The following is a 27,016-nucleotide window of genomic DNA, read 5'->3' as shown; positions in this document are numbered from 1 at the left end:
TCAGGGCGGCTAGGGTCTGGAACCAGCTTCCATGTGAGGTGGTGCAGGCTCCCACCCTGGGGGTTTTTAAGAGGAGGTTGGATGACCACCTTATTGGGGTCATTTGACCCCAGTGCTCTTCCTGCCATGGCAGGGGGTCGGACTAAATGATCTGCTCAGGTCTCTTCCGACCCTAGAAACTATGAAACTCTTGGAGCTGCTCTAATTAAAGCACCTCCTCCCTCCCCCCACAACTCCCCCCCAATCCTGGAGCACGTGTATAAACACCTGTTTAAAAAGAACAGGGGCACCAGATTTGGGGCACTGCAGGAAATTAATCTCTCTCTTGATGAATGGCTCTGGTCCATGGGGCTTTGCACACAGAATAAAGCAATTTGCTAACAGAAGAGGAGGGCATATTGTTTGAGGAAGATATACTGATGTGGCTTTGGTTGCTAGCAGCCCTACAACTCTGAAGTTGTAAAGGTAACATGAAGATCACTTGACTGTCACCAGTAGTCCCAGCTACACTAAATGCTATAATATACCTAGATATAAAGATAAAAGAACAGCCAATCTTATGTACAATACAAATCAAACATGCTATAAGGCCCAGATCCAACAAAGTATGAAGTGCAGGTATAATTTCAATCATGGGAAGAGTCCCAATTATGTCTTTCTGGGACGAACCATAGCACAACTTCCTTAGGACTACTTACACAGTAAGGCTAGGGACAGACATTAAACATAAACCAGTTTAAGTGATCAGAAACTGGTTTAAACCTGTAACAGAACTGATGTTCAGTGCACATAAACTGGTTTGAAAATGGCTGAAACCAGTTTGAAATAAACTTGGCTGAATGTAGTATCAGACTTAACTGATTTGGCTCAAACCAGTTCATGCAATGTCTGTCCTAGATCCATTGCTGGTTTAAGTTAAACCAGAGTCCCCCAGAATCCCAGATGCTTTGCTGGGCAAGGCTCTCCTCTCTGCTCCAGCCCAGCAGGTCTGGCCCTTCCCCTCTGCTCCTTGGCTACATCTCCAGCAGAGACTGTAGGTACAGGGCATCTACCTGGCTTCCTCCTGCCAACCCTCTCCCTGCTCAAGCAGGGATTCTCCCCTTTCCTCTGCCTTACACAGACACCTCTCAGCATTAGCTAGCATACCACATGCTGGCTATGTCTGTACTTTGGGAGACGGGACAAAGGACAATGGCTTCGGATTCTTTGGAGCTAATCAGCAAGTAGCTGGTAATGTCCCTTTGTTCCTTCCTTGGAAAAAATTGTTTAAGAAAGATTGAACAAATGAGAGATCCTTTTGTTGTGCTGATGGGGATGATATACACTGTGTAAATCCCTGCTGGCTCCCTTGCTGACCAGCTGGGGGGAGGGAGGGGGAGAACCCCTCCCTAATCAGAGTATCCTGCTAGGGCCTGGCCACACCCCACCTCAGCTTAGCACTGTGGAAGAGAAGGGAAGGGAAAGGAAGGGGAAGACTGCTCTAGTGCCCCCCAGCTTCTAGCATGAGCCACTGCAGGCATGTGCCTGCATTTTTTCAGTCCAGAGGGGATGTCTGTGCAATTATAAACTGATTTAGACTAGGCAGGTGAGACTAACTTGCAAAAATTGATTCAATTCAGGCTCAGTCTTTTTGAATGTCTGTCCCTAGCCCAAAATGCTATTTGGATCATAGTTAATGTTAGTGAACTAATTGATGAAAGTATACCACAGTTTTCTTTTAAATACATATTCCTCTGTGGTAGATTGCATTGGAAACATTTGAAAGTAATGACAACTGACTCTTTCCTCCAGTTCTATGTTTAGTATTTGCATCACTCCATTGATTTTAGAGGTACTGAACTGTCTCTATCAGTTTCTTATTTGTACTTTCTGAAATACCCCTTATGTAGAAAGAAAGTATGTTAGGGTTTATACATTAAAAGCAAAAGTGTTGTTTCAGAATTGCTTGTTCAAAAAGCATGAATCCCATGGTGATTTTGAAAATCATTAGAGTTTTTCCAATACTCATTTTGGATGGCTTCTGATTTTTAAAGTCACAAGACACACACTACTTTTCTATGTGCATATCAGGAAATTCAAACTTAATTTTTTCAAAATGAAATTTAGAGGCCTTTTTACCATCTGTTTCTGGCTGATCAGTGAGGCTGCTAACAGATGTTCCTTTAAAGGTGCAATGGGCTCTGATCCTTTGCTCCTCTTGCCATGCCACATATGCACTGCAGGACACATGGTTTTAGGATTGAGGATCAGGTCACAATCGCACCCTACTTACGAATGCAGGGGGAACCTGGGATCATGAGCTTGATTATGCTCCCAGGCTCCCTCTGTACTTGCAAGTAGGGTTTGATTATGATCCCAGGCTTCCCTTTCACCAGCAAGTTGAAAGCTGGGAGCCCAATAATCGGCTGATTGTCAGCTGGATCTGGGACTGCATAGAGGCTCTAACTGTGTCTGGTGCGATCTCCAAAGGGGGACCACACCAGGGTGGATTCAAGCCCTAATGTATTCCCCATTCAGGCAACAGTCAGCTGATCATTAGAACAGCAGGGACCACACTGAGGCTGGTTCCAGATCTCGTGTAATTCTGATGCAGCTGACAATCAGCTGATTGCTGACTGGCAGCGACTGCACCAGGACAAGTTGGAGCCCTGGTGTGGTCCCAGATCCAGCAGATAGTGAGCTGATTGTTGGCTGGTGGGAACTGCACCAGGGCCAGTTGGAGGCCCGGGTGTGGTCCTAACACTGCCACATGTTCAATTTAAAGTGTGCTGGAAACTAACCACAAAAATATTATGTATTTTTGTGTAATATTTTTATGGCGGGTTTCCCTTTTTGTGGTACCATTATTTTCCTGAATATCTGGAAGGGTTACAATTTAAAATGTGATTACCAGATTAATTGCATCTTAAATTTGCATTAATTACATCTGCCAGGAGCCTGAGACACTTCAACACCTTTCCATGATACAAAACACTAGTCTCATCTCCCTTCTCTGTTCTCTACTCCTAGAAGTGCTGTTAGTGGGTGCTGTCTCCTGCTGCACCTCTGTCTCCCTGCCCCCTCCCCCCTTTTGCTTGGCACTGTCCCTGTTCAGTTCTCATCCTGGTGTTAATGCCCCATTTGCTTCTTCCCCCTCCTGGGATATTGGTCCTTCTTAGTTCCTTCTCCAAGGACATTGCTCCTGGCCCTCGCACAGCCCTTTTCATCTCTCCCATGTCCAAGATACTGTTTTTTCCCACCCTCCCTCCAAACAAAACTCAGCATCAGTCAGGAAATGACGCAGCAGGGTTCCTGCAGAGCGGAAAGACTTGGTGCACATGCTTCTGTTATCATTTCCTGGCTTCTGTTTTCCATTGCTCACCTTTTGTTCCTTTCCTAATCTGCCCAATAGTAGACTTAACCTCCGCTGTCTTCTGCCATGGAGGCACCTCCTTGCAGCCCTGCCCATCTTCAAAGTCTGTTGCTCCCATTGTTGCACAGTATGCACAAAGAAGGGAGTGGTGGATGGTTTCTGCTAATGGCTGCCAGATCAATAGCTGCTGCTCAGGCAGCCAGCAGTACCATCCACTGACTGTCACTAGAAATCCAGCATCACCTGCACCTCGGGAAGAAATCTAGAGCTATTAGAAATGTATCACATAATCAAGAAAGGAATGGTATTATTGTTACAATGCCACAGAACTTACAAAAATATGACTGTGGGCAGCAGTGATGCTTTTCACATGCTAGAGCAGTCATAGAAACATAGAAAATCAGGCCTCCAGATACCTCCAGAGGTCATCTAGTCCAACCCCCTGCCTGAGACAGGATCATCCCTATCTAAACTGTTCCATAAAAATCCCTATCTAACCTATTACTAAAACTACACAGTCAGCCCTGTTGCACAACTACAAGGCATATCATCCAAACCTTCCACAGGCAAAGCAGGGGGCGGGGAAGGCAGGCAGTGGTGGTCAGTGTCCTGTCATTGCAAGGGTTGTTAAAAGTCATTAATTCCTAGAACAAAGTACCATAATTTAACTGACTTCTTGAAGATGAATCTCTTTTTCTCAGATAAATAAAACAATGTGTAGTTGTGTTGAGGAAATGAGACATCTAGTGGCCAATGGTCATTTTTTTCCAACCAGTTAATAAGAAACTCCATTATTTTCTTATTTCAACAGTGTCTGGCCAACAGAAGATTGAGTAACGGTATTGCATTTTTTATATCAAATATTGTGTCACATTACTACAAAATACATTGTGCTATTAACAGAGATTACATTATGTAACAGGTTTTCACCAGAGACTTAAAACCATTTAACTATAGTGGTGATTTAAAACATACTTCAAACTACTCAGACTCCTGGGTGTTGCTAAATTCTACTGAATAATCTTCCATTGATTTTACTCTCTAAAAATTAAATGAGCATATTCTGATTACTTAATCTTTTAGTATGAATATGGTGCTTTTTATATACTGACAGTGACAGGCCTTCATTCCTTCCCTACGCTCCACCCTGCTCCACCTTCCAAAAATTGAAAACTATACCTGGATCAAAATAGATCACATTACTGTTGTACAGATTAAAATAGTTTTAACATGGCCATGAATGGTAAACATGATTTTCAGTTTAGGTTTAGGCTCCCCAGGGCCTATGTCATTATTGGAAAGGAGAATTAGACTCTTAAGTCACTAAAGGCTGGTCTTCAGGTAATATAAATCAGAGTAGTTGTAGCTATTTTGGAAAAATCCCCCATGTGGACACACTTAATTTGCACTCAGAAGATCTTTAATGGTCCACTTTGACAGTGAATTTGGCTAAATCACAAAAAGCTCCTCAGTACCAAATTTGGGTGATCATACAGGAAGTTTCTATGGAGTTTTATTGCAGTTTAAATTCATATCCTAATTTATTTTGCAACTGGTTCCCTGTGTGGCTAAGGTGATTTTAACTTCCCTCCCCCCTCAGTTAAAATCAAACAGGACTATGTCATAGCTCCCAGTAAGGCCTACCACTCCCTAAATTGTGGAGCTAATTTCTCCTATCCATGATTTAGTCTATGCCAACCCAACTGTTGGCCTAACAGACTGAAAGCCAAAATAGGGGTTGCCAAAGCATACAGTATAGCTATACTTCCTTCACATCTAGGTCAGAAGGAGTAGGTGAGCTACTCCATTAGTCTTGTGCTTGCTTGTTGCAGATTCCCCAGTGACAGGAAATGGCCTGAACTTTATTTGTAGATTCACAGATTTTTAAGGCTAGAAGGGTTCTGAATGAACATCAGATTAGAGCTCCTGTATAAGAGGCCAGATAATTTAATTCAGTGGTTCCTGCATAAAGTCTATATCTTGTGATCAAGTTAGTGGATATTTTTAGAAAGACATCCTCTTTTGATTAAAGACTTCAACAATGGAGAATCTTCCACATCTCTTGGTAAGTTGTTCCAATGGTTAATTGCCTGACTGTGAAAACTGTGCACTTCATCTCTTACCTGAATTTATCTAGCTTCATTTTCCAGGCATTGGATCTCATTATTCCTTTGCCTGCTGTATTGAAGAATCCTCTACTAACTAAAATCTTCTGCCCATGTGTAGTTAACTGTAGATCATGAATCAACTCACATCTTTGCCTTCCCTTTAATCAGCCAAATAGTTTGAACTTCCTAAATCTGCCACTGTAAGGCAGGTTTGTCACAGCTCAGACAATTCCCCAACCTCTTTTTGGAACCTTTTTTAGCAACATAAAATTTGGAATAAATTGACTCTGGGGTCATTGAATACATTGATCCCCTTGAAGTTAGATAAATTGAGTGTCATATGGTTCTCAACATATTTTGTATGTTAAAACTTAAGATATTAGTTTCTTATTAATGGATATTAATGTTTTATGACCTTTCTTTTAACTGGAAGGTTTTTCCTTGATGTCTTTTCCTATTGTTGTGCTGTATGTTGGATGGCTTTCAGCCTCCGCTACAGAAATAGTGACATGTTCACTATTATTATGTGTTTAGTTTATATAGTGATGAGCAGCCCTTGGAATGTTGTTTTCTTGGAATCTCATAATAGACCAAAAATAACCACTAACCCCATCCTGAAATAGCAGTATCCCATGTACTGCAGTCATTGTTATAATAATTTACTGCTCATCCTTCTTTCAGTGAATGTTTGTGTTTTTTCTTCATGTTGCTTATTGTCAAGATTCAAAATCTGCCAAAGTCTGTATAGTGTAGTCTGTCTTTGCTGATTATGAGCATTTGCAGTATTTATGAAAGAAGTCTAAATAGGGAAGTATAGGTTGGAACATCATAAACTAGAGACAGAGAAGAAACTGCAGAATCTCCTCTGCCATCTCCTATTATTGCTACCTGTAGTATATTCTTTATTTAGCTGAGGCTAGGCTCAAATGTGCTCCACACTAGGAAGATCTTTCTATTACCTGGGAGTTTACTTGACAATTCAGTGTGCCTTTCATGATTCCTGGTATACAACCCATTTTTTCTCAGATATATTTCATTACATAATCCCACAGACTAATTTTAAATAATTCTTTTTATCTCTTGATGTATATATACGCCTATCAAATACTTATACATTGCAAGCCTTTCTATCTAGATCATAAATCAGCTTTGACTCTTCTTGCAATATGTTTTCTTTGTCAATACATTCCTTGTATTAAGGTTCTCAGAGATGTGTCTGGTACTCTAGGTGCTGTCTCACAAGTTTCTAACGCAGAAGAACTATGTTGCTTCCTTGGTCAGTACTTCTGTATTTACAAATCAACACTTCTGTATTTACAAATCAAAATCTCATTTGTTTACATGGTACATGTGTCATTTCAAACTCCAACTTAAATACCGTTACACTTTTTTTCAATTTGCTTTATTATTTCCTGACACTGTTATTAGCCCTTTGTATCATTTATGTCAGCAATGTTATTTACAATACATTCCAACTTAACAAAATCTGAAAATTTAAATAATATGGAGTTTACATCCTTATTCCAGTTCATTAATAGCGTTATTAAATGAACCAGACACAACCCGAGTGTTTATGACACAGATGATTATTGTTACTGCCTTTATTTATAGGCCTCATAATTTTTAATCTGTGTGGCTCCTATGATCCAATCTGAATTTTTTAGAGTAAGATGTAGTGCGTTGTTATATCCGACTCTCAACTAAAGTCTAGGTATATTGCATTGGCTGTACAGCTACTCCTCACTAAATATCATAGTTACATTCTTGAAAAATGTGACTTTAAGCAAAATGGTGTTAAGTGAATCAAATTACGTCACAGTAGTTACCTACTATCAGGCACCAGCCAAAAATGTATACCGAATGTAATAATGAAACAACATTAACCACGATGATGTTAAGTGAGGAGTACCTGTATTTTTACCATCTACTCATTATATGATCTGTAAAGAACAAATCACATTCATGTGATGAGTTCTGTGTACAACACTATGTTTTATTGGTCACACTCCTATTATTCTGCAAATAATTATGAAAATAACACTTCTAAGGTTTTGGATTTTTAACTCTGATTCTGACTTCCATGCCAATTGAACAGCAGAAATTAGGTGAAACCTGACCACACCTATCCAGCTGTGTGTAATTCTCAGCTAGTATAAAACCCACAAGCCTGACACCAGCATTGAGATGTAGAGAGAGTCAGGTTCTATCCTCTCAAATTCTTTATTGGCTTATGGCTGCCTGAGGGATTATAGGCAGCTGTATTGAGTTACAGGAGCTGCTGGCCTTTTGTAATTTTCTCTAGGGCTGGGCTACAGATTGACAGTCAGAGAGCACTAACTGATTCCCTGATGCATCTCCTCCTCCTATTTTGTACTGGGAAAGAATCTGGCCCTTTGTGAGTTTGAAATTTATTATTTTTATTTTTACATATTTACAAGCTTCATGTGTGGTATATGCCATTAAATAATTAATGGTGCATATTTTACTTGTGGCAACATTCTACATTAAGAACTATGTTTAATTTTAGTGCTTGTTTTGTCACAATAACACAAGAGACTCTTCAGTCTTTCAAATGATTATTATTGCATATTCTTCCACTATGTGCATCCCTACTATGTTCTATTATTTTACATACTCACACCAATTTTACTACTCTTGGAGGACAAGTATAGATACTGAGTTTTAGTTTCAACATCTGATAGATGCTTCTCTATAATATATCTAGACCCCTGGCAATACATAGTGTCATGAAGTGTAGTTGATATCCAACATGCAGAGGCTCTAAGAGGCCACCTGTTAGACTGAACCTGAGCACAGGACCCAGGAGGAACTGGTACACGTTTTTAGCCTGTGAGCTAAGAAGATTTCAGTCCTTGCAAACTGAACACTGTCCTCTGAAGTCCTACTCACAACAAGAAGGAGTTGGGACTTAGCAGTTTGAATAATGAACCAAATAGTGGGGTTTAGCTAAGAAAACAGAGCTTCGTCCTGTGGTGGTATGGTGTGAGATCATTCAGCCCCTCACTGAATGTAGCTAATTCCTGGCAGATTGGAAACTAAGATTTTCCCCTTTATACATAATGTTGATTAAAGTAAGAGCTAACATTTTACAAATTTGTACACATCTGTCTCTGTTCTTTTGCATGCCCTGATCATTAATGTTAATCATTGCTATGTAATCATATTGTTTACTTAGGAGAAGTCTGGAACCTCTTAAAATAAAAACTCTGGGCCTAGACATGAAGACCTTGCAGGAATAGCCCCTTAACGTTGTGAAGTCCCCTTTCCTGCACATTATATATTGCATATCAGTACTTCCTGCCTAAATTAGCAGAATTTCATCGTTTAGGTTGGAGTATCATTTCTAATTTTGGGTAGCTAGTGCAGCTGGAGAGGTTAGAGGTCTGTGACTTTAGCTGCTTACACACATGGAAAAAACCCCCAGTGCTTTACTTTCATCTGCGTGTGCCCAGAAGAGGTATATTGTTAATTTGACCAGGCTTGCCCAACATCTCTGTAGTTTGGGCACTTAAGGGAGGTTTTTGTCCCTTTTATCTAATAGCTGATTGAATCAGCTATTAGATAAAAGCACCAAAAAACCCCGCTGAAGTGCCCAATCTATACAAACACTGGGGAGCTGGATCAAACTAACACGCTTCCTCTTCTGGTAAAGCACTGTTTTGGGTTTTTTTATGTCCATCCATGGCCTCTGTTACTAAATATGTGAACTGTTGCATTTACATAGTTCTCCAGATCGCTCTTAAAAATAAAAGACCTCTTTAAATATTTTGAAATTCCATCAGGGCTTATGCCATATTTCACTCAGTGGTAGTTATAACTTTCAGAAGTGTTCATACGAAGTCTGAGTTGCCCAACAGCACTTTTAAGAGTATTTATTTAGTCAAGTAACAATGTTGCATCTTCATGTTAGGTGCTATTTTTGCAACTTCTGTTAATGTAGCTTTACTTTCACTTTAGATTATTTTAGCTTCTTGTAAATTAACATATAAATTTATATATATACCTAAATGCTTTTTGTTCACCTGACTAAATCTCTTCCCTGAACATTCAGTAAGTACATGACAAATTCATTCACTTATTTATGGCAAACAAGTTACAAAAGATCACAGTTGTATTTTCTGTGGGAGACATGCATTTTGCACATTGCATGTTAGAAATATATTCATAACTAATCAATGAATAAAGACCTTTTTCTTAAATTATGCAAAAACAGCATGAGAGAATTTTAAATCAATTTACAATTCTCACAACTAGTTCTCATTTTACTGAGATGCTATGTTTGTGTAGTAAAGCACACAAACCTCAAGGAATATTGATTAAAGATTAAATAAGACAGCCCATCCCGACCATATTAATTTGTACCTATTCATTGCAATACTTTCTCATGTAATAGCAACTCTTTACCAATTGAAATACATTAATAAAACCTATAGCTTTAAGGATCTAAAATTAAGAAAACAAAATATATATATATTTACACACAATACCCTTATAGTCTAAGGCTAGGGACAGATGTTACACTTAACATGTGCTAAGTGCACAGAAAACACTTTAAAGCAGTAATAGAAAAGACATTCGTGGCATTAAAGCACGTTAAAAATGGTGTCTCCCACTCTATCTTAACCGTCAGTGGGTATTGTACTAGACTAAAGTGCTTTAGGTCAGAGTGCTTTTTTGAATGTCTGTACCACATCTGCTGTGCTTCAGTCTAGGTCACATTCTGCCTAGGAGCCACTCACTGGGTGGTGTGCTAGCCTCAGCCAGTGCTCATCTGCTCTGGCTGAGCATGACGCCAGGCCTGCCCCCAGGTTGTCACAGAGGAGACAGAAAAGGCTTTGTCTGCTCTTGGTGCAGCCAGTGGGGGCTGGGAAAAGGGAGGAATGGAGCTTCTTATTTGCAGAGATCCCTCCCCCAGGTTTGCAGGATCAGGTTTTGGTGAGTGCCAGGCCGGGTCTGTGCCACACAGATGCTCTATTCCCCCACTTTCAGCCAGGAAGTGCAGCTCCTGGCTGTACCCCTTTTCGTGGCACCAGGAACTGTGGCGGGGGTGAGGGGCAGAATGGAACCTTTCTTCCATGCAGATCCCCAACAAGGTTGTGGGCTCTGGTCTTTGGGGGGGCTGGGATGGATCCATGTGGCAAAGAGGCTCCATATTCTCTCCCCCACTCCGATCCAGTTTGTGGTGCAGGGAAAAGCTGGTCAGGCAGCCCTGTACTGCAGCTCTTGGCTGGGAATGGGGGTAAGGGAGCCCCCCCTGCCACACGGACCCAGTCAACCCGACTCCTGTGAGAACCCAGCCAGCAAGCTGTTGAGGGGAGCCCTCACAGTAGGAGGAAGCTCCCTTCTCCCTTGGCCTCAGTTCCTGGCCCAGCAGAAAGCCAGACAGTCAGCCCCATGCTGCAGCTCCTGGCTACAGCTGTCAGGAGGGTGGGGCAGGTGGGGAAGGAAGTCCCCCCATCATAAGCCCCCCCCAGCTGGCTGTCAAGGGGAGGGGGTGGGCCAAGCTGGGTCCACACAACAGGGGGCTCCCACCTCAGCCTCTTGACAATGGCATCCAGAAGCTGCAGCACAGGACTGCCTGGCTGGCTTTTTGCAGCACTGGGAACTGGTATCAGTGGGGAAGGGAACCCCTGCTGCTGCAAGCCCCTTCGCCCCCTGCCCCCCCGAGATTGCTGGCTGGGCTCTTGAGCAGGGGCAGGGCCAGGTCTGCACAGCAGGGAGGTGCTCCCTTCCCAACCCCCTGCCAAGGCTCAGTTTCCAGCATGGTGAAAAGCCAGCTGGGCAACCCTGCAATGCAGCTCCTGGCTGCAGCTTTTAAGAAGCTGGGGCAGAGTGAGGGAGGGATCCTCTTTCCATGTGGACCCAGCCAGAAAGCTTCCCTCCCTCTCCCCCCCAGGTACTGCTGACAGCCACCAGCTGGCAAAGGGCTGGGGTTGGCTCTGGCAGGCATGCCAGACAGCCTCCCACCTGCTGGTCTTGCCCAGTGCAGGCTAGTACTGACCGCCCTTCCGCCCACTGAGCAACAAATGTATTTTCAGTTAATTCCTGCTATAACGTATAGCACTTTAAGTGCAGTAGTTACAGTTCTTCTGCCAGGGGCTTTCTGAATGTCTATACTTAGCCTACATTTTTAAAGGGGTCTCATATTTCCCTCCAGTTTATTAATTCAGGCATATACGGTAGGATTAAGATATTCAAGTTTCAACTAAAAATAGGGTAGGAAAGTGACACATCTTAATCCTTTCATATCTGCCTATAAGTTATTGCAGATGTGAAACAAGAGACCATCTTTAAAAATTTCACCTAAAGTGCTCAATTTTACCCTCAGATAACTCCATGCAACTTCCATTGAAGTCAATTGGAGCTGTGCCTGCGTATCTGTTGGTGGAGCTGGACCCATTGATTTAAGGTACACATTTCACAAAATAACTAGCAATCCAAAATATTCAATGGGCCTTATGTGGTAGGAATTACCAGTTTGAGCCCTTTGTAACATGGGAGATTAATAGTTCTTCTGACAACCTTAGCTTTATTTCTTTATTTCAAGCCTTTTAAACTTGTACTAATAACAAAACGGCAATGTAATTTGTTATATTTAACTTTCATAGGAGAGAAAAAACATGAAAACCCTCTAATTTTCAAAACTGCATTTATATATGTGATTTTTTTTCAACCAGTGCACCTACCTTACATGTTTTAAAGATCCAAATTCAGTAGACATGTATTTGTACAATAAAATCTTTGTACTGATTTCTCTATATACTTCCGTGGTTTCAAAGTAAAAAAAATGTAGACATGTAAAGAAGTAAAAAATGAAACAGCAACCCAAACCACACACAAGACTGGAATGTTTATTTTGAGCTGCTTGTAACTAGTATCTTTTCCTCTTACTGACCTTGAAAGTAGCCACCTAGAAAATTTTTACTTTGGACATTTTTAAGAAATACATCAAATAACACCCTTGAATAAATCCTAACATTTTTACATCATAAAATATATCCATTTGTGACTCAGATACAGAGGGAAAGACTTGGTTCAGATTTTCGTAAATGAAACATCACCCTTGGTCTGAACAAAGCAAGAAGAACATTTGAAATAAACAGGAGGATTTTTTTTCAGAAAATTATGAGCCTGTACAAACTGGCAATCATAATAGAAGGCTCAGGCTATCAATAAATGTGCATTTGTAGTGCTACAAGTGCTACAGGAAAATAGCACTATACATTCACAGACCACTGGCTGAAGTTACAAAATGCCTTTTGCAGCAGGAGGGAGAGGGAGCAACAGAGGACTGCTTCTTTCCTTTTCTCCACCCTCTCCCCGCCATCCCCATACTTGGGGGAGCTCAACAGTGAGGCTGATGACTGACATCCCTCTCTTCCCAGTCAAGAAAGTGGGGAAGAGAGGGATGTCAGTGGCAGGCAGGCAGCCAGTATTTTTGTATAAGTATACATACAGCTCAGACCCTGCCACAATGGAAGCAGTGGTCTCCACCACTGGCAATGCTGCCATCATCATGGCAATGTGGTGAGCAGAGCTACAGCCTCCAGTCCTGCAAGCTGTGCTCCTGATGGGCTGTCAGGGAGTCTGCAGCTCCAGGCGAAGGGGAGTCTTCCTCTCCCCTTCACCCGGAGTTGGGGGTTGGAAGGGGTTGAGAGAGCAGCACTGTGGGATGCTGGGGGAGTTATAGACCCCCATCGTATTATATGTAACTGTACATATGTTACATGTGGTACTACAAATCATAGCACTACAGAGAGGTTCCTGTTTCAAACAGAAACAGAGGTTTCTGTTTAGTGCTTTTGCCATTTTTGGAGCACTACAGGTACAGTGCATATCTGTACACCTACTTTTTATAGCACCACAAGGACATACATAGTGCTACAAATACATCTGTCTGTGTACTGTTTTAAGTATAGGGCCAGTAGAAAATTACTAGAGCCTGGTTGTAGCCCTTATATTCATGTAATAAAGTAGCAAATCCAAAAGTTAAATGTATTTGAATTGCATTTGCAAAAAAATGCTACTTAATACAAGCAAGTATAGCAGAATATCTAATACTTTATGGGAAGCATGTATTGCCACTATTAGTAGTTAATCTATTTTATGCTTTTAATAGAGAATCCTTATATGTAAACAACCACTTTGAATAATCAGCAAGGGGATAAATGTCTAGTCTCACAAACAAACATGCCCACATATACGACTTTTTAATTCGTCCTTTTCTTTTTTTTAAGTTACACTGCTGCTGCAAATGTAATTGGTACTAATTGTGTTAATTGCTTTCAAGGAAAAAGAATGATCTCCCAAGTCTTCTAGTATAACTTTTGTCCACACAGCTTTTTAGGCTGCTTACAGATATGTAATAAACCTCCAAAAAACTGCGCTTTACTTTAAACTTGGCACACCTCTATGCCAAACGCAGCTCATGCCCAGAAGAGGCATCTTGTTAGTTTGACCTGGCTCACCCAGTATCTGTACAGATTGGTGCTTCAGTGGAGGCTTTTTCGGTACTTTTATCTATATAGACACTGTGGAGCTGGGTTGAACTAACACACTGCCTCTTCCAGTAAAGCGTGGTTTCTTGTTTTTTGGGGTGTTTTTTTGTTTTGTTTTGTTTTGCTTTGTTTTGTTTTGGGGGGGGGGGTTCATGTCTTTTTGCAGCCTTACAGTCTAGAAAATGCACTTCCAGATCTGACCTGCAGAATGAAAATATGGCAGTATAGCAAGTGGAAGTGGTGTTAACCTGGTTTAATGAGTGTCTAGATTAGCTTAACAGCTTTTAGTCTTTTGCTGTTTTCATATCCACTGCACTAGCCTGATAGTCTGTGGGCAATTGGGATATCTGTCCATTTTCCCTTGAAGATTCCAGGCACCTCGAGTAGTTGTTTTAACATCAGTGTGCCTCTGTTCTGTGTTTACACCCTGCTTGTTGTACTGTTTGTATATTTCTTTGTTTTGTTGAGGTAGACATAAAATGAAAAATTGATGCTAAACCATTTATTTCTTTAACACTTTTTCACCACTTTTAACAGGCTTCCATTATGTGTTTTTACAGCAAGCTTAGTAGTGGAGGAGCGAACAAGACAGATGAAAATGAAAGTGCACCGTTATAATCAGACAACAGGGTCTGGTTCTAGTCAAGAACATGAGCGTGAGCAATATACTAAGGTAAAGATTGTAGCATTACAACACTATTTTGTTTGAAAGGTGAAAGAGTAACAGGGTTACTTAAAATATTGTGTAAGACTCAAGAACATAATGTTTATACAGTTTGATGGAAGTATCTTTGAACTACTTCATTTTGACCAAGAATCTGCAAGTACATTCCACTTTACTTTTTGGAGTAAACTAAAAATGAATATGCACTATTCAAAACTCTTTTTGCAAATGTATGCATAGTCTAACATTTCTGCTTGTATTGCCATAGACATACTCTCCTTTTTGAAAATATACAAAGGGATTTTAGCTTCTCACTATAAAGCAAATATCATTTGGTTTGAATTTTGATCTTCTGTCCAAATAGAACTGTACATTTTTCACTTGATGAAGTTTATGTGAAAGAATACACAATTGTTACATTTATAAAGGTAGTATACAACATTTTTTCCTTACAATGCTATGAGATACCATACCCATTTGAACAGGCCTTTAGGCAGAATGCAGAAAATGACTTGTAGAGTTCTGTTATGCCTTTTACAAGCCTACCATAGAGAAGATGGAGCTGTACCATATGCACATAATTGTTTAAAGCATTTGGCCTTGTGAAGCACTGAGGCAAAAAGAATGTTTCTGGAGGTCCTGGGGGAGAGTGCTTAGAGAGAGCTTTTATGTTTCCTTTTTTAGAGATAGAGCATTGTGTCTATTATAAATAGAAGACAAAGGCAAAGCCAACTTCCCTGCTGCTATGCTAGAAGCATTCCAACTACTTTGTTCATTCACTGGCATTGAGAACATTGCATAACAATAGCATATTTACTTTCAGCCACCACAGGATGGCAGCATGAAGGTGAAAGTACACAATCAGTACTTCTAAGGGTATTCTAAAAACAAAAAAGCAGCTTCCAGCATTCAAAAATCACAAATAAGGCCCTCGAATTACTGAAATTTTAAAGAAAAATATATTTTAGATTCTTTTTATTTGTTTTCCAGCTGTTGAGCCTTTGGGGTTCACATTTTCAAGATTTTCTCCAAAACTATGTGGGCTAGATGCTTATTTTTAAAAAACAAAAATAACAGCATTGGAAGTACAGAGTTTCAATCTCATTAAGTTAATTGGGGCCTTAGGTAGAATCAAGAGATTTGGGAACACTGATATGCTATAACTATGTACTACACAGGCATAGACATCTGACTGCCAGATCTTCATCCTTTCAAGATAAATGTCTCAACAGGCTATTTTCCAAACTTGCTGATAACCCAGCAACATCTAATTAAAGTTAATGGGAGCTCCTGGAGGCTCAACATTTTGAAAATTAGACCACTCACTAGTTGATAAATATAACTTTGGGAACTAATTTTAGGTCTTAAGAAAATTGGTCTAGGTCTTAGCATAATTAGAGAGAAGTTTATTATGAGAAATTTCCCTTTTAAACCTGGGATGTAGCTTCAACAACACTCAGTTTGCAGAATGCTTCCATGCAGACAAGCATGACGCATATATTTCTAATATACAGTAAAACACTTGATGGGGATGTTCTGGTTACATTTTTGACCAGCCATTCAAATGTGTAGGATTTTCTAGTATTATATATAGAACTGAGATCATAATTGAACCTAAGCATTTAGATACTGAAGTAAAAGAATTGTAATGCAGCTGTGTTACTGCAGAAGCATTTTGTAATTTAAATGATCACGTCTTCAAAATAGTATTGCATCTGCCTGTAGAAAAAATGGGGTTACTATTCTGATATTCAGCATCTTTACAAAAAAGTGCTTTTCAAGAGAATACCGTTGAACATAGAATGAATATCAAATTGAAGTTGAGATCCAAACCACCTTTAATAGCTAATAAATTTTCCATTTTGTTAATAACTGCCATAACATTCAAGCTGATGATCATATTATACACTCAAATGAGATATGTGAAATGACATTTTTCATTGTGACCCATTGTTTGTTTGTTTTTCACTTCAGTTATATTTAGCCCTCATCACTATTATGTTTTTGTTCTGGTAAAATAATCATTTTTAACCTATAAAGGTAATTATTTTACAGACAGTTGAGTGTAATACATCCCATTATGAATGCTTAAGCCCTACAAGGAAGTTACATTCCCATCATTTTAACCTTGTACACAATCTTCAGTGAGGAAATTATCTTAAACTGATATAATTTGATATACTGAATTGATGCAGAAATCAGATTAACTACTCTTGCTACAGCCTCTCCCTCCCAGCAGTTGTTATGAGATGAACAAGAAGTTGTCAGCTAGACAATTTTAATTGCAGATGTAATGAAAAGTATTATATCCACTTCATATCAGTGGATATAATAGAGCTTAACTTAAGGCCAGCTAGTGTTAATTCAAATAGGAGAAAGTCATACTTAGCCTTTTTCTCAGACTGTTTTAAAGAATGCCATATCATGCAGCAAAGAGAAGATCTAGACATTTGACTTGGGCTCATTTTCACTGGAAAAGACAATTTGTTGAAGTGACACTGCAGCCCAGCTCCCCTGGCAGGAGGGCGCCTCCAATTTTGTGTTTGCCCGGGGTCCTAATACCTCTGCCCTCCACTTGGGTTCTTAGTTTCTCTTTCACAGTCACCATATGGTTATATCTTATACATACTGAATGTTAATCAGCATGTAGTCATTCGCATCACTACCAGGTTATTTCTCAGTTATCAAACTGTGAATGCAAATATCTATCCTCAGTTTGCTGTGACTGATTCTGAATTTCAAATTGTTTTGGCAGTCACAAGGATGCTGTCTTAGATCCTTAGTGTCTTCACTAAACTCTATAATTCACATAAAAGGGTTAAAGAAAAGGCAGAGAAAATCTTTCTTTAATTTGATGAAAAAGCAACTGTCTAGAAAAGGAATAGTAAATAAATCATTTCTTCCTTCTCTTCCAATGCATCAGCAAGGCTCTTTTGCCCAGAACCATGGTAATGTACTTATGTTTGTTGTATCTAAGAGAACCATAGCTCCTCTAATAGTAGAATTAGTAGAATTCAGATTTACAGAGGTGAAAGTGAGAAAACAACTTGATTCAGGAGCTCAATATGTTTTTTTTCTCATACATACAGTACATAGAACAGATGGACGATTGCTAAAGCTGTTCATGGATTCCAAACAAAACGCAAAACATTTTTAGAGGAGTTTACTCAAGATAGCCGCTAATGAAAAGTTTATAGTAGCTACTTAAAATAGCTTCACTTTATGTTTAGGTACACTACTAATTCAGTTAATACTTTGAATGTTTCAATTAATCCTTTGAATGTTTTGAAAGTATTTTTTTAAAGCAAATTCATTTTTCATTGGAACCAAAAGTTATATCACGATCTTTAGAAAAGCTACACAACTTGCCTTTTTCAGACCTGGAGAGAAATGTAGTGTAATAGAGGAATTAGTTTAGGATCAGCCTATGTAGGTTTGGTTTAGAATTCAAATCTTCAAGGAGAAGCAGCGGTTAGAGCAGTAACCTTCTGTGTTCCAGCACAAAGTTGTCACATGACACCTGGCTAAAGAGTTGCATTCACAAAAGGGAAGCAGATGTTGCTTTAGACACATTGTGAAATGAACTCCACTCAAGATAGGAGCTTTGGCTTTGTATGTAATGCATGAAAACATTTAGCTGCCTACATTAGTTGCCACAGAAGACAACAGGAGCAGGGAGCCAACAAGAAAGACTGAGAAGAGAATCCTACCTTCATAAATCTCAACTTCTAGTGGACTTAGGGTGCCTATACATGTGCAGCCAGGCTGCTCCAACGTGCTGTAATTACAATTACAGTGTGTTGGAGCAGACTCAATCGAGTCTGCTGGAACGTGATAATTGCCGTGCTCCAGCAGACTCCAGTGTCATGTATATCAGCATCCCCACAATGAAAAATGGTGCCGGGGCACTTTAACTAAAGCTCGTTCAACAGACTTTAGTTAAAGCACTCCTGCTGCCAGTTTTCAGTGCAAGGATGCTGATACACATGACGCTCCAGATGCTTTCGTTAGAGTGGCCCTTAGATCCGCTTTAATTTTAGAAGCCCACCCCTCGCACCCAGAGCAAGTGTATAATTGCCCGTAGGTGCCTTACATGGAACTAAGGGGAGTCACTCGGGATTCACAGTCCTGAACTCTCTCTCACAGTTTAGTGCCTTTTTTCCCCCAAAACACTGAGATGGGGATCAGTCTTGTTTTTCAAAAGACTGGGCCATCTTTCATCCAATGGACCAATCCTTTATGTATTCAATATATGGGGGGGAAGACCTAGACTCCATTCCCTGTTCCTATAAATATTCATTGTTTTATATTAAATGTTCATTGGAGCAGAAACTTGAATGTGTCTCTACCTTTTTTGGTGAGTGCCCTAAAAGTCATTAAAGAACTGAAACAAAATCCACAAAGAAAATTATTTCAGTTTGCCTGCATCATTTCAGTTTACTTTAGCATGTCTGCTGTTCATTGCATTCCCTTTTTCTCCTTTTATTTGACATGCAGAGGAGGAAGAGACTCCATAGGCAGTAGGTTAAACAGAATAACTGTAGTAGAAGTGTTTATAGTTGGGATAGCTGTACTGCAAGAGACTGTAAAAAGTCTTTGTAGTTCAGAAATAAGCTGTAAGTAATCCTGTTACAGAAAAGAGGTCATAGACTTTACATACTGGTTAGTAATAATGATACAAGTAGAACTGTAAAGTTGCTATCGGAACAGCTACCAGAACAACACTTCTCCTGATGGGATGACCAGTAGAATGAAAGCACCAAAAAGTAATATATGAAGTTTCTCCTTTCTAGACCTGTGTCTAAGAGAAAAGTAATTGTGCATATTGTTCTGCGTTACAAGCTTTGTAACTATAATTCTTTAATACGTATTTTTGTTTCTGTGGCCATATGTGATAGGAAAATATCACATCAATTAAAAAAATAGCTCTGAAGTCCTCAGAGCCAGCTGAGAGAGCATCAGAATCCTAGAGGGATAAAAAGCTCCACTGGATTTCTGTTGAAAAAAGAAATCCCATATCCTTTTAAGGAAACATAAAAATGTGTCTAAAATGCTACATATTTATCGCAGGTACAAACTGCTAACTAGGAAGTAGCTCATTATATTTTTTTTTGTCTGTCTTAAAAAAATGTGCTCTTGGGTAAGGATAAATATGTAGTGCTTACAAAGACTGGGAGACTTCTGAAGAGAAAGTTTCACAGTGGAACCCTTTGATCCTTGCCTGGGGCCTCTAGGTGCTACAGTAATACAAATATTAACTATTACGTGGATCTCTGTGACATTATTTCTCTCTCTGATGGGAAAAATCTGGATTTCAATCTGTGTTCCAGTCAATGTTTAGTATATTAAGCATTCATTGGGTAACATACACAGTCACACAGGAGGTAGGAGATGTGGGTTCATCTCCCTTCAGGTTGAGAACAAGTGAGATTTTTAAGAAAGGGCATAGCACATCCTTCTGTGGCAGAAGTTGCCCTTGTGTATAGACTTATCTTTTAGGCATGCTCTGAGAAAACTCATGAAATCAAGACCTGCAGGTCATAGTGACAATTGGTTGATATATCCTAACAAGGCCTATACACGTGTTGAGCACTTACCTCCTCAGCTCTATTAGACAAGCCAGAAGCAGACCTGAAGGCAGCAGGTATCTGGGACCTAAGGCATCTAGGGAACTCCGATACCTTACAGGAGAGATAGGGATTTTAAGTGTCACAATTTTGAATTTAGATGCCCAACATGAGAATTAGGCTATTTTTAGTACCTTTTGTGGATCTAGACCCAAGCAGGTTCCTGTCCCTAGCCTTGAAACAAGAGGAAGAGATGCAACGGAAAAAAGTTTTTGGGTTTCTTCAGCTAACTTTGTCAGCGAAAGACCTTTGCTTAATAAGCTTTTTGTTAGAGTAGTGTACTGAACCCTGATGAAAAATGTCCCATTCAGACCTTTTGGGTGTGGAGAGATTAGGCCAGGAGCTACACTTATCTGGGCACCAGGAGAAAAAGAGACTATCAGTTGCATGCAAAGCCTAGAGAGAGAGAAAAATGACTGTACTAGTGAGTGGTGGTTCCTTAGTGCTGGAATGGATATCCCCAGCATCCATCAGTCTGCAGAAGAGACAAATCTGCCAGCTGAGCAGAAATGCAAAGTTTCAGTTTCAGGGATCCACTCTCACACTTCAACTACTTTGGGAAAGACCACGAACAGAACTTTCATATCCACTTCATCTCTTCCAGAGAAGTCATGATTAAATAAAGAGGAACAGCTGTGTTCCTCCTGGGTTGGGTAAACTGCTTTGAATAAGAGGTAGGATGAGGGGTCATAAGGGGCTGATGGAACAGTTTATCCAGTTGCAGTCATAAGTATGTGCTCAGTAAGCATCACTAGGCAACTGTGCTGGGACACTACTGTACAGTAACACCAGTTACTGTGCAGTCATTTAGTACTTGGTTATGCAAGTACTAAATGACTGTGCATTAACAACTGCAGAGTCAGCGTCTCATGTAGATATGGCCACTAACACATAATCAGAGCTTACTGGGAATGGCAACCTCAGAACTTTACATGGAACTAGTGAAAGAAATTCACATGCACTGGCAGCAATTAAATCACATCCTTCAGAAATTACATCAAGAGAATAAGGATTTTAGTACATAAGGATTGATCTTGAAAGGTAGTGAAGACCTGCAACTTCTGTTAACTTAAGGAGTTGCACCACCCAGTATATTGGTGAATTGAACTCACCCTGATGGTTACTGGAATAATTGCATAGTTTAATTATGAGAAAGCATTATAAAGTATTTAAGGATGAGTCAAATATCATTTAATAAACTTCCTTCTATCAAGGAAATAACAGGGAACCAACCATTATATCTTTTTCTGTACATTTCCTGCCAGCAGAGGTTGTGTGGTTAGCACAGATGAGGGGAAAATTATTTCCCATATTTTGGTATTTTATATAGTATCTCCAGTTCCTCTTTCTCCTTCCTTACAAGTACAGAGCAGAAACTGTAATTGGTGTATGAGCCAATGACAACCCTGATAGAGAGGTACCAATCATAACTTACTATCATTGCGTACTATCTAAATACAGGAACTAGGAAGTACCTGTTGATGCTGACTGGCAAAAATGAATCAACTCATAAATAAATGCAAGGTGATTTTCTATCACAAATTTAAAGTGATCTGATCCCAACAGGTTGGATTTACAAACTTAAATAAAAACTTGTGAAAGGTCCTGTTGTAGTTTATAAAAAAGGTGGGGGTGGGGCAGGGAAATAAACCTTCCTTTTGCAAAATAGGAACTCCAGAATGGCAAAAAGGGATTTGATGGATTGAAATCTCTTCAGTAGTTTCCCATAACACAAGATGACAAAAGAGGGTGATTTTTTTAACAGAAATTAAATGGAATAACAGAGAACCTCAGAATCAGAACATAAATGAGGCTTCAACTTCTGTTATTATTCCTTTACAGTTTCTTCAGAATTATTTTAGATGATCTGTTTTCTTTCTTCCCTGTATCTTCTTACACTAATCAAATAGGAAAGGTTAACTGGACTGCAAAATAACTTAATTTTTTTAAATTTAAGTTACAGTAGTTAGTTGTTGGATTTCTTTATATTAAATTACAGTTTGTCATGGTATGGTCTAGGATTCAAATTTCAAGTCATTTGCCACTTAATAATTACTAGCAAGGATAGATTTGTCTGGCCACGGTCCTCTTTTGTTATGTCCCTATGTACTAAACTTTAAAAAATACAGAAGCTTCACAAAGGCTCCAAATAGGTTCACACAAACCACAGAAATGTCTAGAAGTAAATAAAAATATTTTTATTTTAATAAAAATATTGTAATAACATATTTGTTTATTGTAATAACATTTTATTTAGTGTGATAAAATATTTTATCAGGTGAGTTTTCAGTGCGAATTTAAATGTATCCTATCCTCTTACTTGTGCAACAGACCCTCAGAAATGTCTAGAAGTAAATAAAATATTTTATTTATATAAAAATCACAGTTTCGTGCACACAGTAGCAAATACATTAAAATTCTAAAGTTCCATGCATCCCATTAGTTTTTCCTGTCAGCACCAAATATTATAGAGGTACTTGAAATAAACTCTAGTATTTTCATGTTCCTTGATATTATTTTAACAATATGCAGTTTCCTAAGAATATTGCTACTTTTCTGGATAGTGTAGGAGTTCACAAGAATTATCACAATCAAAGATTTGTTGACTTGGTGCACATTATTATTCGATAAGAATCCTTATGCTTTCTTTTTTTAATCTTTAGTATAATATACAAACAGATCAGTACAGAAGTTGTGATAACGTCTCTGCCAAATCATCAGATAGTGATGTCAGTGATGTGTCAGCCATTTCCCGTACCAGCAGTGCCTCACGCCTCAGCAGCACAAGCTTTATGTCAGAGCAATCTGAGCGCCCAAGGGGCAGAATCAGGTGAGTTTACAATGTTAATTTAAATATATCCTATCCTCTTATTTGTATAAATGAAACACAAAATAAAAATACAACTAGAAATAACTGAAATTTGCTGACTGTACCAGTGTAAATACTTACAATATTTATCTATACACTCTCAGACACACACACACACACACACACACACGGAAAGTTTCATTCATAGTTTTCTATAAAATGAAGATGTTTTGCACCATAGCATTTAGTTATTTAAACAGGTAAACACAAACCTTGTAGGCTGGGCAACATCAAATGTCTGTACCAGTACAAACTTGTAGGAACCTCAGTATCATGTCAATCCTTGCAATGAATCACTGTGAAAAATATAATGAAAGTAAAACTTTGCAGCAGGTACCCAAGCACTGAAATCTTCTGAGTTTGTCTTATTTTCCTAATATAAGATCTACTCTTGTTTTATGTGTATATAAATAATTTAATTTCATCTAGGCAGTTGAAAGTACCTTAAACTTTAGCGAACCAACTTGGCCTTTGCACAAAATGCAGTTTAATATACAGTTCCTTTTATGTGTGTGAAACAATTATAAAACATATTGATTTTTAAATACACCATTGCTTCAAGAGCAATTTAATTTCTGTTATTTGTAGCCCAGATATCTCTATCTTCCTTGACAGTAATTTACTTTCAATGGCAGTGGTGTTTAGGTGTACAGATGGTTCTATCATACTTCATTAAAGGCAATGAAGCAACTCCCAGGGGTGTCAATGAGTGCCAAAATGGGCCTGTAATCTGTCACTACATCCCCCTTGGGTCTGAACTCTAACAACAGCTGCTTTTCCAAGTGGGTGTCTTAGAAGAGTAGCTAAATTAAGAGCTTTTAAACTTATCATTTCCATAAACAACTGTCAGTATGATCAAAGACTAGAAACTTATCACTTAATATCACAACTTGATGCTACCCATGCTCACCAATAGCGCTGGAAATTAGGTGTAGACTGCTGTTCTGGTCCTGTTTTCACAATAGTCAGTTACTTCAGCGGAACTTAAAACTGGGCTTTTACATCAGCTGGGTGAGTTAAATTTATTGTGGAAAGAAAGATCATCCTATTTTGAATATATTAGAAATATTTTATTTCAACTAGGTAAAATTATATTTGAGAGTGATAATGTAAAGTCATAATCTAGGAAAAAATTTAAATGATACTACTCACATGCTTAAGTGATATTTTGGATGGGGGCCTAATTCTTCAGTTTTTGTTGCCCTGAGGGGCTTTGATCCTGGCAAAATGTTGCTTTCTAGTTGCCAAGTTCCCTCCATTACAACTGATTTTGCCTTTTTTTTTCTGTTGGAAAGTACAGATTCATCAAAATAAAATTTGTCACATAAACATTTTGACCCAGATTTGTCACGAAGGGTTTCAGGTGTCCAAGGTGGAATGAGAGAAACTCAAGCTTTGTAAGAGTCAATATTTCCATCAGCTGGGGTCTGGGAAATCCTGTTTCTGCTTTGTGGCAGAGGAAGAACTTGAGTTTACGCCTCAAGTTAAGTATAAATACTGTAGAATATATTCAGTCTTTCTCTGGCCAAGTTTGATTTATACAAAGCTGAACTGCTTCAGAAGGATAGACTGAGAGACTGATGCTCAGATCCACAAAAATCTTAGGAGGAATTTAAGTACCTAAGTCCAGAAACTTGATCCACAAAATTCCCAACTAACTCCTTAGGCTCCTGAAAATCCGTAGGTGGCTATTGGCTTTGCCCGTAAAGTTTCTTAGGCACATTAACTAGCATTCACTTGAGGTAGCATAAATATAAAGACATACAATACCTGGAAAGGTCTAGGTGACATTTGGACCAAGGCAGTGGACTCCTTCCAAGTGTGACACTTAAGCTTTTATAAGGTTGTATTTTTTCTTACTAATTTTACATTTACATCATGATTGGCTATATGTTGTTTCTAAGGGGTTGTACAACCTTATTAAGAGGTCTTATGATAATACACAAGCAAATCCTACAAACAATTCTAAAATTGTCACATCTGATGTGCCATCCAAACCAAAAAACTAAGCTGCAGCCCTCCTTACTATAGCAGTATCTATGGTTGATAGCTTTATTGTTAAACACTTTCATAACATTTGGATTTAGTTGCCCCAGTGACTTTTCAATAAGGCACTAAGCTATATTTTTAATAGGTGAAAACTTAGACAGCATCTATTAGCAAATGAAGAGATCTCTAGATGTAACTGCTTATTACGTTCACAGGAAAAATTCACTCATGCTAGGGCCTAAGGATACTGACATTTTACAGTTAGTTTAGAAAGAAATTTTATGGTTGAAATGAACATAAAGATGGAAACCCTTCAAAGAGCTGATAAAGTGAAAGGCTTTGTTGACTTGGCATAAAGAAAAACCCCCCCTGCAGAATGCATACATTGTCTGATTCTGATCCTAGGTAAATATACTCCAGAACCCAAAGTATTTTTGTAGATGCATTTAGTTTTGCAAAATAAAATATAATAAACATTTCCAGATTTATCTACATAGTTTACCATAAAATCAGTGTACTCACCCATTATTTCTTGGTGTCTTATATTTAAGTATGTATGATATTTATGTATCCTTAAACATTCTGGATTGCTCTTTTTAACCATAATTTAATATAAATGTTGTTCCTATTACACTGTGGGTAGGTACAGACATTCAGGGAGGTTAGAAGGAGATTACATCATGTAAAAAAATGGCCACCGATCTAATTTAGTTCGTCCAGGTGCGGACCTCGTACTTAGATCCCTAGTTAAGTCTATCTAAGTGTGAACTATACAGAAGTACAGGAAGGTTAGATCGATCTAAAAATGCATGTGTCCTCCCCAATATGTCTGTCTACAAAGTCATCAGGGGGGACAGCAAGAGATAGGAGATGCTCTGTTTACCGGGGCACCCTTTGGAGTAATTAGAAATAACAGCCACAAACTGGCAGTTTCCAGATTCAGGTTAGTCATCAGGAAAAACTTCTTCACGGTAAGGTTTGCGAGAATTTGGAATGGGCTTCCAAGGGAGTTGGTGCTCTTCCCTACCTTGGGGGTCTTTAAAAGGAGACTGGAAAAGCACCTGTCTGGGGTCATCTGACCCTAGCGCTCTTTCCTGCCTGAGGCAGGGGGTGGGACTCAGTGATCTGCTGAGGTCCCTTCCGACCCTAATATCTATGAATCTATTAATCTAGTTTAACTCTCTCAGAGGTCATCTAAATCAGATCAGGTCTGACTGAATTGAAGTTCAGGATCCAAATGAACTTCTGTACAGTTCCCAGCGCAACCCTGGGGCTTGAAAAGCCTAATCATTGGTCCAGCCCTGGGGCTGTGTTATTTCTACTCCCCCCCCACCGGTACTGGGCTGTTTTTAGCCCCTGGACTTCTTGCACCACCCCTAGATAGAAGGCTAGCTGGCTTGCAGTATTCCCCCTTGCAGACCAGCCAGCCATCTCAGTCTCTCAAACCCCACTTCCTGCAAGCTGCTCCCAGCAGTAGTTTTATCACATTTGCCAGTGCTGGGATCTGAGGAAGTAAGTTCGGCTTGGGAAGGGGTGAGTGGTTGCTTTGCTGGGGAAGGGGTTGTTCATGTGGTGGGGGGAGGGGGCTCCTGGTCTTGGGCAGAAAAAGCCCCCCAATGTGTACACCCCTCCCCCAACTCTGACTTGCTTTAGTCAGGCTTCCAGGACTTGTGACAACTGGTAAAACCTGTCTCAGGAGAGGTTTCATAGTTTCTAGGGTTGGAAGGGACCTGAGAAGATCATCTAGTCCAACCCCCTGCCATGGCAGGAAAGAGTACTGGAGTCAAATGACCCCAGCAAGGTATTCATCTAACCTCTTCTTAAAAACCCCCAGGGTAGGAGCCTGCACCACCTCCCTTGGAAGTTGGTTCCAGACCCTAGCCGCCCT

At 39.5% G+C, this 27,016-nt stretch overlaps 1 protein-coding gene across 8 annotated transcripts in view; it reads left to right on the top strand.

The window, feature by feature from the left end:
- Nucleotides 1-27,016, top strand: part of RIMS1 (regulating synaptic membrane exocytosis 1) — a 717,876-nt gene that overhangs the window by 529,221 nt on the left and 161,639 nt on the right. For 6 of the 8 annotated variants that reach the window (XM_019520475.1, XM_019520477.1, XM_019520476.1 and 3 more), the window contains 2 exons: nucleotides 14,540-14,652; nucleotides 22,934-23,100. The exons of 1 other annotated variant lie outside the window; for it this stretch is intronic. In XM_019520475.1, coding sequence (XP_019376020.1) covers nucleotides 14,540-14,652; nucleotides 22,934-23,100 — 280 coding nt within the window. Of the gene's footprint in view, nucleotides 1-11,223; nucleotides 11,891-14,539; nucleotides 14,653-22,933; nucleotides 23,101-27,016 lie in introns of those variants that run through there. One more of the 8 variants, XM_019520482.1, reaches the window with a different exon arrangement.

Source organism: Gavialis gangeticus, unplaced genomic scaffold (assembly GCF_001723915.1).
Source record: "Gavialis gangeticus isolate Ggan-Ray unplaced genomic scaffold, GavGan_comp1, whole genome shotgun sequence".
Lineage (NCBI taxonomy): Eukaryota > Metazoa > Chordata > Crocodylia > Gavialidae > Gavialis > Gavialis gangeticus.
Note: the sequence above shows the minus strand (reverse complement) of the source record. Positions and strands in the feature narration are given on the sequence as shown.